Source organism: Rhea americana, unplaced genomic scaffold (genome assembly GCF_003343005.1).
Source record: "Rhea americana isolate MKP2758 unplaced genomic scaffold, rheAme1 scaffold_299, whole genome shotgun sequence".
NCBI classification, from domain to species: Eukaryota; Metazoa; Chordata; class Aves; order Rheiformes; family Rheidae; genus Rhea; species Rhea americana.
In genome coordinates, this window is record NW_028186422.1 from 389,264 (window position 1) to 401,553 (window position 12,290).

At 34.4% G+C, this 12,290-nt stretch overlaps 1 protein-coding gene across 1 annotated transcript in view; it reads left to right on the forward strand.

The window, feature by feature from the left end:
* The window catches only part of CSMD1 (CUB and Sushi multiple domains 1), a 626,201-nt gene that overhangs the window by 239,810 nt on the left and 374,101 nt on the right, over window positions 1–12,290 (forward strand). The window contains exons 8-9 of the mRNA XM_085309436.1: window positions 3,700–3,787; window positions 8,814–8,938. Of these exons, the coding sequence (XP_085165562.1) occupies window positions 3,700–3,787; window positions 8,814–8,938 (213 nt within the window). The remainder of the gene's footprint in view (window positions 1–3,699; window positions 3,788–8,813; window positions 8,939–12,290) is intronic.

Sequence of the window (12,290 nt, forward strand, 5' to 3'; positions counted from 1 at the left end):
AAAAAAAAAAAAAAAAAAAGTAGAAAACTTAGAAAATTATTGAAATTTCTAGGTAAATACTAAAATACTGTCAGGTAGAGGCTTTAGCATATCTGAATCTAAAAGTATGTTTATACTTTTAAAAATATCATTTATTAAATAATACTATTTATTTATTTTATATAAATTTATTTCTATTTATAATACTATTTATTAATATATACATATTAATATGCCAAAGTCCCCGGTGCCTCCGAACCACTAAAATAATACATAGTTTCACTAATTTGAGAAATTTATTCTTTTTTTTCCCGCTCGGAAAGATAAGATCAGACAGGCTTGTTTCACAGGGAATTGTTTTCTTTTTTTTTTGTTATGACAGCATGTCATACAACCACCATCTGTTACAAAACACTTGATAGTTCATTGGGGAAAGCAGAAGCAAAAGCCCGGCCATGTCTAGCAAGGCCTGTGGACGTCCGGGAAGACGTGCCGAGTTGCGGGCACACGACGCCTGCTCCGCTCCGAGCAGCGGCGCTTGCCTGCGGCAGGGGCAGCCTCGGTCACCCTTCTGCGATGTCCACGCGAGCGCGTGCTGACTGAGCAAGGTAGTGGCTGAGATGGAAACTTTGCAAAAAGATCAGCCTCCACCTGGGGAGATCACTTCGTTCAGTGCTATGAATAAGGATTCAGTTGTCATTTCCAGGCGTCCAAAACAAGCACATTTTCTCTAAAACATTGGGTTTTTTTTGTTTTTTGTGGTTTTTTTTGCATAAACAGATCAACATTTTAAAAATACATTTAATTTATTCTTGATGATTTAAATCTGAATAATATATTATCTCCCTTCCCAGTCATCTTAACAGCCTTATCTCTAGCTATAAATTGGTCTGGTRTAATGACCAAAAGCTGTAGTTTTAATTTATAATTTTAATTTATGTTGTGAAAACCATATACAAATGTGGTGTCACCTACTTAAGCCTTTTATTTCTCTGCATGCAAAATATGCTATACTTTCGTTCATATGAACTGGATCTATACACATGGCTGTGTATTTTTATTTATCAGGAAATAATCTTTTAGGTAAAATGTGTTATTTTACAGCCAAGATGCTGTTTTTAAGTTGTACCTGGAAAAAAGTTTCTCAGAGTGTCATAATCCTTCATCACCTCATTTAGAGTTTCTGGGACAGACAATATACAGYACAATAAATAGGGCTAAAGAGACACGTGGAGAAAGAGAAGGTTCAACTGCTTTTCTATCTTTTTAAAACATTCTGTATGCCAAAGTAAGAAAGGAATATAGTTAAATGTTGAAGGATACCACAACTGTTGCAATTTATCTATTTTTAGAGGAACCTATGCCCTGTCATTTTGATACTTACAAGAGCTTTTTGCTTAGTTATGTTATTTAGTGCTACAACACAGCTGTTTATTGCTGTTAATTTTCTCCTGTAAAAAAACAGATTTCATATAAATTAATTGCTCCTGGTGCTGCTGGAAGGAGCATAAAGGAAAACATGCCTCTGAGTGAAAAATATTGGTCACGTTGTACATCTAATCTCTCATCACCTTCAGTGGTAATGTTGTCAACCACGGTCCACTCAGGCTTACATAATTTATTTTGTCCAGCTGAAATATTTGAGATAAATCTATTTTCATTGAAGAAGAACATCCTACCCTGTTCTTAAGGGTTTCTCCAAAATGTTTTAAGATGAGTTAAGTATGTGATCCACAGAATCATAGAATCAGTAAGGTTGGAAGGGACCTCTGGAGATCATCTAGTCCAACCTCCCTGCTCAAGCAGGGTCAGCTAGAGCACCTTAGACAGGGTTGCATCCAGGTGGGCCTTGAAGATCTCCAGAGAAGGAGACTCCACAACCTCTCTGGGCAACCTGGGCCAGTGCTCCGTCACTCTCACAGGGAAGAAATTCCCCCTCATGTTCAGGCGGAACTGCCTGTGCTTCAATTTCTGCCCATTGCCTCTTGTCCTGTCACATGGGACAACTGAAAAGAGTTTGTCCTCACCTCCTTGACACCCTCTCTTTGGGTACTTGTACACATTGATCAGATCCCCCCTCAGTCTTCTCTTCCCCAGGCTGAAGAGGCCCAGCTCTCGCAGCCGTTCCTCATAGGGCAGATGCTCCAGCCCTCTGATCGTCTTTGTAGCCCTACGCTGGACTCTCTGCAGTAGCTCCATGTCTCTGTTGTAGTGAGGAGCCCACAACTGGACACAGTACCTTTGATGAGGCCTCCTGAGGGCTGAGTAGAGGGGCAGGATCACCTCCCTCGACCTGCTGGCAACAGTCTTNCCTGGTCCAGTGCTCTGTCACTCTCACAGGGAAGAAATTCCCCCTCACGTTCACGCGGAACTGCCTGTGCTTCAATTTCTGCCCATTGCCTCTTGTCCTGTCACACGGGACAACTGAAAAGAGTTTGTCCCCGTCCCCTTGACACCCTCCCTTCAGGTACTTGTACACATTGATAAGATCCCCCCTCAGTCTTCTCTTCCCTCAGCTGAAGAGGCCCATCTCTCACAGCTGTTCCTTGTAGGGCAGATGCTCCAGCCCTCTGATCATCTTGGTAGCCCTGCGCTGGACTCTCTGCAGTAGCTCCATGTCTCTGTTGTAGTGGGGAGCCCACAACTGGACACAGTACCTTTGATGAGGCCTCCTGAGGGCTGAGTAGAGGGGCAKGATCACCTCCCTCSACCTGCTGGCAACAGTCTTTCTAATGCACCCCAGGAGACCATTGGCCTTCCTGGCCACAAGGGCACATTGCTGGCTCATCCACAAGTCTGCTAGTTGTATTCTTCTGAGGGAATGCAAAAAGACAGGAGGGGTATGTAAGCATGCATGCACATACATCTGCATATGTGCTAGATAGAAAGCACCTGTCTATTTAAGTGTTCTATCATAGTATYGTGGCTGCCTTACTTTGTGTCTTATCTCTACAATCAATCTCCGTATATTGCACAAATATCTTTTTACAAATTAAGAAAAAAAAATGAGAACTGGATTTTAGTTTTGAGAGGACTGTAAGTTTATATATGTATATATAAATACTTACACTCTGGAGGAGAAAARAATGGAGGAGGAAAGAAATGGAAAAGTGTTGACCTTCTCTTTACGTCTCTACCTGAAATCACAAAATAGAGATGCTGAGCCTTCTTTACATGTGCAGATGTTCAGCTGGTCACAAATGAATTGCTCTGTGGGTTTTTCTATATATTTTTGAGATGAACTACATCCTCATTAAAATATTTCTGTATTACCGTCATGTTGTTTGCTTTTATCTATTTCAAGTCCTTTTATGGACAAAAGCTTAAGTGAAGTTTTATTTTCTCAAGCTATCGTAATCTTGTAGTGGAGTATTGTGAATATTTCAAAGAATGTCTTCATGCAATCTTGTTTTCCTTGTCTGAGACAAAATATGAATACTAGTGTGTAAACATGACTCACAGTGGGAAATCTACTGTTTATTTTTCCACAGAAGGAAAACACACTATTTTTATCATAACCAAAGAAAATAAGCAGTATACCTGAGAAGTCAGTTATATGGGGCTTAACTTTCTGTCCTAATTTATATGGTTTCAAGGAAAAAAAAAGTGAATGTGCATGTAGTTAAGGTCAGGTCGTGGAAGTTTATTTGCAGGAGAAGTGAAGAGTCATCCTTCCAGCTGTATAACTTACAATTTATTTTCTTTTACTTTACTTTGCAGTGACTCAAGGTGGGGATGCAGTTGCATCTGATGCATGTCCCGATCCTGGAATTCCTGAAAATGGGAAAAGGGTGGGCTCTGACTTCAGGTAGGCACACTTAATTTTGTATATCACCAAGAAGAAGATACTTATATATATAGCATCTGACTCAAGTTGACCCATATTTGCATTTCCAGCCATGTGCTTGATCTTTAATGCAAAGTATTGAATTTAGTTAGGAAACAATTGCATATTCACAGTGTCTGGCAGGTCTAAWTGTATTCGTAAACTGGAAGAGTGTAGGAAGAAGAGTTGCTTCTTTTTGCCTCTACATTGTAGTAGAAAYGAAAACTTAAAAAATTGTAGGCAGATTAATTTGGAAAAGACCCTAAAATATTTTTAATTAAATCAACAAAATGATAAATAGTTATTGAATGGTCTAAATAATGATATCAATAGCACATGTTTTGACCCACCAGAAGAAGCAGGTCCAAAGATCCAAACATATGAATGAGTCCAAATATAGAATAGCTTAGCAACTGCTAATCCCAGGAGTGCATGAAAATCTCAGGAAGAGAGAAGACTCAAAAGMACATCAAATCTCAAAGTATATTTTAAGGTATCTGTTGGGATCTAAGATTGAGGAACCCTACAAAACATGCATAACTATATTTTGAACACAGTCTTTTAGGAATGACTGTGGGTTAATGGAATCTTAAATATCTGAAGCCTATTTATGGGCAGTGCTTAATCAGTTGACAGAATAAGGATATTCCTCTCCTTCTTTTACTCCATTTAGCCTCTGATAATACTTTAGTTTCACCTAATGTTTATGGAGATAAATGAAAGTTTAAGATGTTCAAATAATATTATCAGCAACATCATACAATATATGATAAACAAAGCCTGTTGATATGCTTTAGTCGCTATTATTTATCTGTCTGTTTTATCTACATGTTTTCGACATCCAGTTATGACTATTGTTTGAGAGAAACAATAAAAGTGAATTTTGCTCATAACCTTTTTATCTGAAAATTGATTATGTAATAACAACTGTCTTTCTTGTACTATAAACTCATTTTTTAGATCTATTTAGAAGATATCTTAAAGTTTAATTACCTATAGCTAGCTTGAAGTTTAAATAGAGAATTCAGCTGAGATTTAGTTTTTCTTTCTCTGAAAAGACAAATTAAGCTTTTTTGTTTTTAAGGGAAAATAATGCTGCTCCAATTCTGCATTTCTCCAATGTAGAGAAAATAAACTCTCTGTGGAGAATAAAAGAAAGGCAAGGGTTTACTCCAGAAGGAACTATCTTGTCAGGAGAATGATGACTGTGGATATTAATCAGAACTAAAACATCTGAAAGTGCACATTATTCAAAAGCTTTTCCACTCTACTGAAAGGCATGTAGTGAGTGAGGTTGATGGAAAGACAGAGCATTTATTTTCAAGTCAGCCTGAGACCCTACAGATTCAATGATGACAGGTCCTTTGAAAAGGAGTTCATAGTTTCCAGCATAATAATAGCATTTATTCTAATATCACAAAGCAAACAAAAAGATATTGAAATTTTAACCTTTTATTCCCTCCTCTTGCCATGCTTTTGCTGTTTTCAGTTCAAGTAGTGGAGGATGTGGTTTTCAGTGTTGTCAGAAAACCCAGTAGATATCTGGATTCAGTTTGAGGGAGAAATAGCTACTGAAACCTTGATGATGAATGAGAATTTAATCAATGCAATTTTGTTTTTTGTGGGAGTTCTCAAAATAATAGCTTTCTAATGAAATAGAAAATAGATACAAACAATAACATTTCTGCTCTCAAATATTTTATGGTACATATGATATGGGAAAATCCCATCATTTTCCACAGTTCCGCTGACACATTTGATCTATTTTTTTAATTTTCAAAAAAATCCTTATTAAAGTTAAATGTACTTTCTTATGCTTAGTATTTATTACATTTTTTCCGCATTAAAAATAGCTTATTTCAATCAAATCCTAGCCTTCTTTATTAAAGCTGAAATTTTACTTTGATATGATTCAAATTTAAAATGGAAGAAGAAGAAGAAGAAGAGGAAGAAGAAGAAGGAGGAGGAGGAGGAGGAGGAGGAGAAGAAGAAGAAGAAGAAGAAGAAGGGAAAGCTGATTTCTTCCACCTGTTTATATTTAGGAATAAAAGAACAATTCTAAGACTTTCAGAGTTCACAGTTTCATTCAAGGCGGCAAGGGAGGTAAACATGGGAATTAAAGAAATTAAAAATATTAAATAACAAAATCTGAAAATGAGTTAATAAATTCCTTTGAAATTTCAGATCAAAGTAGTCTCTTCCTTAATGAAAGACTCATTTTTTAATTGAAAAATGTTAGGCAAAATCAATGGTGATGTTAGGTGATTCAAATATTCCTCAAGGGATAAGGACTCCTAATGCAGACTGTGTTGCCCAGTTGCATCCCATTCTCTGAGGTGCTTATTTAGAAATAAATCTGGTTGTCTGGAAATAACAAACACTCAGCTGAGGTGATTCAGCTCACCTAAGATTGCTCATTATTGACTGTTCTCTGAAACACCTAAAGTTATGTGACTCGATTCAGCTGTAGTAGTGTATGCATTATAGAATAATTTTATATGTATAAATCTTTTATTATYCAGTCTTCAATCCATTAAAATAATAAACAGACAAACAAAGGTAATCAAACTAGGAAAAAAACAAACCTTAATCTCATGTTTTGTTGATGTATTAGACGCATTTCATTTATGGCTGTGAGTTTTACAGTCTCTTAATCAAACTTGACATTTTATCTTACCTCATCAGTTATTTACACAGRCTTTAATTCCTTTTATTATATACACTATAACATAATGGTCTGTATCTCCATTCTGCAGTATTTAGTTGCTTCCTCCAGAATATCTTTTGAGTGTCGTTTTCATTATTTTTATGTTTGTCAGCCTTGGCAGAATTAAAATGACATTAAAATGCTKTTTTTGAAAGCGTCAGTTGTCAGACTCATGGCAGAAATCTGATGCCTCAAGAATAGCTGCTTCACAAGGCATGCAGCCACGCTGATATTCCAGCACACTAAGTGCATAGTGTAGCCATGTATAAACCGTCTTCCGAACTATCTCGGACATTGTGGTGAGACTTGTGAGTGCTATTCTGTAGCCTGCCTAAAATTTAATCAGAATTCTTGAAATAACTTATAAAAGATTTTATTTGTCGATTCTCAGAGTTGTAATTAAAACTTTTCTCCACCTCTAATTCTAATCCKGAGGAGCTTTTGAGTACCTTATTCTTTAAACTGATGCTTATTAAAAAAGAAAAAAAAMCAACCTAGTGAAAGCTAAATCAGAATAAATATTTTTATGAAAAATATTGCTCTAATCCTGAAATGCTTCACTTCAGAAGATTCAAAATATTTGTCTTCAGTGTGTTTCCTTTTTTTCCTTTCTTTCTTTCCTGAGGAMATTTCCCATAGAAAAAAAATCAGAGCTTATAATTTTAAAAGGATATGTAAAAAATTGAATTTCAAAGAAGGGTGTTTAGAGCATCAAAATGCCCAGATTAATTCATCAAAATATTTCCCTAACTGAGAAGAGAACCTCTAATTGTTAATAAATATTAGATATATATATGAAACTGTGCTTATTCTACTGTTCACTTGAAGATATTAAGAATATGCTAAAGGATATTAGCATATCCTACTAATTGTGGCAAGTATAAAATWGATACAATTTTAGAAAATTATTTTACTCTTCAAGGATTTTATGAATTTCTACTGAACTACTGTAGAAAGGGGCTAATACCTTTCCCATCATTCTGAATTTGCTACATTTAACAACTCAAGCATCAAGTGTTAATAGAATTAATTTTTAAAGCCATCCCAGATTTCTAGAATCTCGCTCAAACTCAAAAMTTTTAATGACCCTATTACATTTTTGGTAAAAGGAAGTATGAAAATAYATTGTGATATTGATCAGCAGTATATTTATTCCTTGGTATGTGTTTAGGAAACTGATAAAATACGTGTTCTTGTAAAGCAGAAATGAGCCAGAGGCTAGACAGTGTAATTATCTTTGCTTTTGTCCACAATACGGTTTTAATCACTGAGTTTCTGACTTTCATCCAGCAGTCACCTGGTGTTTAGGATTCGCTGACTTAAAACGGAAGTTAACAATTGTTTATATCGAGACCACATCGTCCACAATAAGAGATTATCAAATATGGAATGAAAACAGAAGAAYAACTAGCAGCAAAATTGGTTGATTGTGACAGGCAATCAAAGAATGTCATGAAAAATAGAAATACTTTAGGGCAGAAAGACRTAAAAGGAAGCAGAAAGTTAATGCTGCTTTGGAAAGCCCTGTTTGAGATATACATAGCCTACTGTATAATACAGYTTATTTACTCTACATAAAATGTGATCAGTATTGTTCAGTAAGAAATTCTTTTAAAAATGGAATAGTTATAAAACATTCCATAAAGTGAAATTTAAAAAAATAATTTTTAAAATAAATCAAAATTGACATCATCATTATACTTTTGCAAAATATTTTTGCAAAACATTTTTGTTTTAGTAAGCTTCAAATGTGTTATAAATGTAACATCAATATTTAAATTCTAATAGAATTTATTATTTTTATAATTTTTAGCAGGAAATTTCAATGAATCCAAGCATTTTTCATGGATAACTGTAGTTTCCTCAAATTATTATTTCCCAATGGAATTATCTGTTGACAAATTCCCATCTCTAACTGCTAAGTATTTCAGAATATATAGAGAAGTTGAAGTTTTTCGTGAAGTAAATTTTTTTGCCTGCAAGAACAACAATTATATATTTTTTATTAATTGTAGCTCTTAATGGGTTCACTGAAATCATAGTTTAAGGAACAAAACTTAATATCTCTGTTCCTTTATAACCTTGGCCTTATTTATTTAAATGRTGAACAAACTAAATATAATACAGCATAAGTTCATTTTTAGATATGGTAAGGATGGAGCAAAAATTTCCCCGCTTAATTTCTTCATTTGACTCTAGAAATGTTGTCATTGTTTTATTCATCTAGTGGAGAATGCCTGATGTGCCTTTTTAATACRTCATATTTCAGTTCTCTCCTTCCTCCTCCCATTTTTCTGCTAGGGTGGGTGCAAGCGTGCAGTTTTCCTGTGAAGATAATTATGTGCTGCAAGGTTCGAAGAGCATCACTTGCCAGAGAGTGACAGACACACTGGCTGCCTGGAGTGACCACAGGCCAATTTGCCGTGGTAAGTGCTTTATTTGGAATTTTTGCTCAAGTTTGAAAGCGTAACTTATAATCTTTGTTTAGAAATGTGATTGAATGATGTTTGAAAGAAAGCAAAAACCATAATAATATCATATATATCTGCAAAGATCTTTCTGTAGCATGAGAAGTTTTAACAAAACTGACAAACAAAGGTGCGGAAAAAATATCGGTTTAGGGAACTAATTTCCTTTTAGTGSTGTTATATTTAATTTAATCTTATTTTTGTCATTTTAAACATTTTCTAACTAGGACCTAGTTAGRTTAAACTAGCTAATGATCTTTAGGTTAAACTATTCTATCTGAAGTCTTCAACAGCATCTCTCAATCATATTATGTCCCTATCAGTCCCAGATTCTCCACACTTTCTGCTAAATTCCCTCTTCTTCCATCTATTTTGTCCAATCTTACAAATAACCTAACCTTCTGGCTTCAATTCTAAATGTTTTCTCATTATACACTGAACCAATGAATAAGTTTGGAGGTGTGTATGTATGAGGGGTGAGTTGCTTGCTTGCTTGTTTGTTTTTATGTTACGATCTACTAGCTGTGATAAAACAGAAGAAAAAAAATGTAAATGCTGTAAAAGTACTCTAGAATTATGGTAATTAGGAAAGACAAAGAGTAGATATCTCTGTACAGTAATTTTTCCTGTTTTTCTGTAGAAACATTGATTTGAATTGCACGTTATCAAAAGTCTTAATCCTAGAAATTTGCTTGCTTTATATCCTGACAACATAGTCAAAATGGACAGTAGAAATTAAAAAAAAGAAAAGCAATAATTACAAAGAAAGTGTTGATATATCTGTCATTTTGAGGTAGATCAAAGAAGTATTTTTCATATCTGACAAAATCTTATGCTGGACACCAGTTACCAGGCCAGCAAAAGATAAAGCAATTGTGGGAATCTATGGATTTCCAACCCCTGGACCAAAATGTTTGCTTGTTTGAGGTTGAGCTAAAGGATAATCTCACTCATATAAAACATATATACGTATAAAACAAGAGAACAGAGAGGTCTTCTTAAAGGAGAATCAGTACACACTTGAATGTGTACTCATATCAAAGAGCTGCTTGGTCTTTAAGTCCAAATTTTATGCCCATAACTTTAAAACACCTAACAAGCGTATCTAATTTAGAATGTAATGGCTACTGGCTGTCAGTGTACTCAGTGGAGAAGAACATTTCTAGTCTGCTAAGTGATCATAATGTGAATTGTTCTGTCTCTGTTCTTTGACTAAACATGGCGCCTACTGTTATATTATCTTCCACGACATGTCTAAATTATGTGACAAGAGATTTCATGTGTGATATTTTATGGCATTTCTACTCCATTGTCTTACGTGCCATCAAACCACAAATTTGCTAGTCATGGAGAAAGCTGAGAACCACCAATAAAATTTTGGCCACATTTCCTACTGCCTGAGGGAAAGCCTGAAAAGTATACARATGATTATTATTAAATTATAGATTTCGAACTGGATCATTCACTACCAGTGTTCCCTTTTCCCCACTGTCACACACTTTACATTTTTAGGGATGTCTCATTACTAGAGCAAACTCTTCATCAAATGTTCTCTTTCATCTCTCACTAAACTTTCTGCGGTTGGATGCTTGATATAGAAAAATAATGTCAGATGTTCCCAGATCATTCTGAATAACGTCTTACAGCAATACCTATGAGATAAATGGACGCCATTGAAAGGGCTCTTTTAAATTGTCCAAATTTYGTTGAATATATAAAAGACATGTTTATCAAAAGAACAATTCTAGCTCTTTGATTTGTGGTCAGATGTAAAAATATGATATGCTTCTACAACTGTGGAGGTAAATGGCACATGTTTGCATAATGTCTTTTTTATTAAAGGCTAAGTTTTAGTACTGATTCAGTAAAGGCTGATTTTAGTACTGAGTACATCAAGTGAAAGTTAAAAAATATGTCTTTGATCACAGTTATCTTCCTTGTAGGTAGATTTTTTTCTAAAAATCAAATCTTCATTTTCTCTTGAGATCACAGTGAAGTTTCACGTTAAACAAATACAAATTAGCCAACATTTATTCCAAAATACATGAAAACAGCTTAGATATTGTGCACATTTGAAACTGTTTAAGCACACTGTGTTTATTTGCACAAGAATCTTGAAAATCTTTTTCCAGATTAAGTGCATTTTGTACTGAGTGTATTAAGAGGAAAATAATTTTGATGTAAGGATTGTTGCAATGCATTTCCCAATGCATTTTCCAGTGATGTAAACTGACTAGCTGTAATTTGCTTAATCCAGTTTCTTTTACTAGAATTTGGATGAATTTGGCAGACTTTTGAAATTATTTTTTTATAAATAAATGAGTTTATTAACCTATTGGAACTGATTGTTGGTCTTCAAAACAACACAGTCATTATACTGTAATATAAAAGCCTTTACAAGAGACCAGTAATACCTGGTTATCATAAGTCAGCCACCATAATAGTGGAGTAAAATATATTTTTCCTGCTGCAAGAATGGTTGTTTCAACCTATATAATGGCACAAGTGATATTCTTGCACATTATGCTTACTCCATTAAAGAGTGTAAAAGAGCTATAAAGATTCTTCTTGGAAAATTATTAGAAGCTATAAAACATGGATAATATTAATGGGCATACCCGTGTAAAGAATGGACAATCTAAAACATAGCTAAATAAATAAATAAATACATAAAGAAAGCTTCAACTCCTTCCAGAGCAGCAAAGGAATTATGAGTCAAAAAAGTTTCTTTAGGTTGGTGCATTCATAYTTTAAATTGTATATTTCATTCTTATTCAGGGTAACACCTAAATGAAAAATCTAAATACATTTTCTAAATATTTGGTTTCACACTACCATGAAGTAATGTGTTCATGCAACTCGATTGTTCACTCTTTCCTCTCCTCCTTTTGAATTTATTCTTGTTTACTAATATATTTCAAAAATGAGCTGAAGTATGCATGGCTAAAGTAATGCTCAGCAGAAATGGGCTATTGACTTCTGAATTATTTGTATGTTATTATTAGAGTTTGCTTTCCTTTCAATATATTATTTTCAAATCTTTATTATGCTTTATTCCCTCCAGTAAACCACTAACAAAATAAGATATATTAGTCTGACWTCTCTATTAAAATCTCAGACCAAAAAACAAGTTAGTTTGCTCAACCGTACTTCTAAAATTGTAGCTAAATTTTCGCAACTGTTTATGGGTCAAGTCAGCCAATCCCTATAAGTCTTTTTTTTTTCTTTTTCTTTTTCTTTTTCTTTTTCTTTTTCTTTTTCTTTTTCTTTTTCTTTTTCTTTTTCTTTTTCTTTTTCTTTTTCTTTTTCT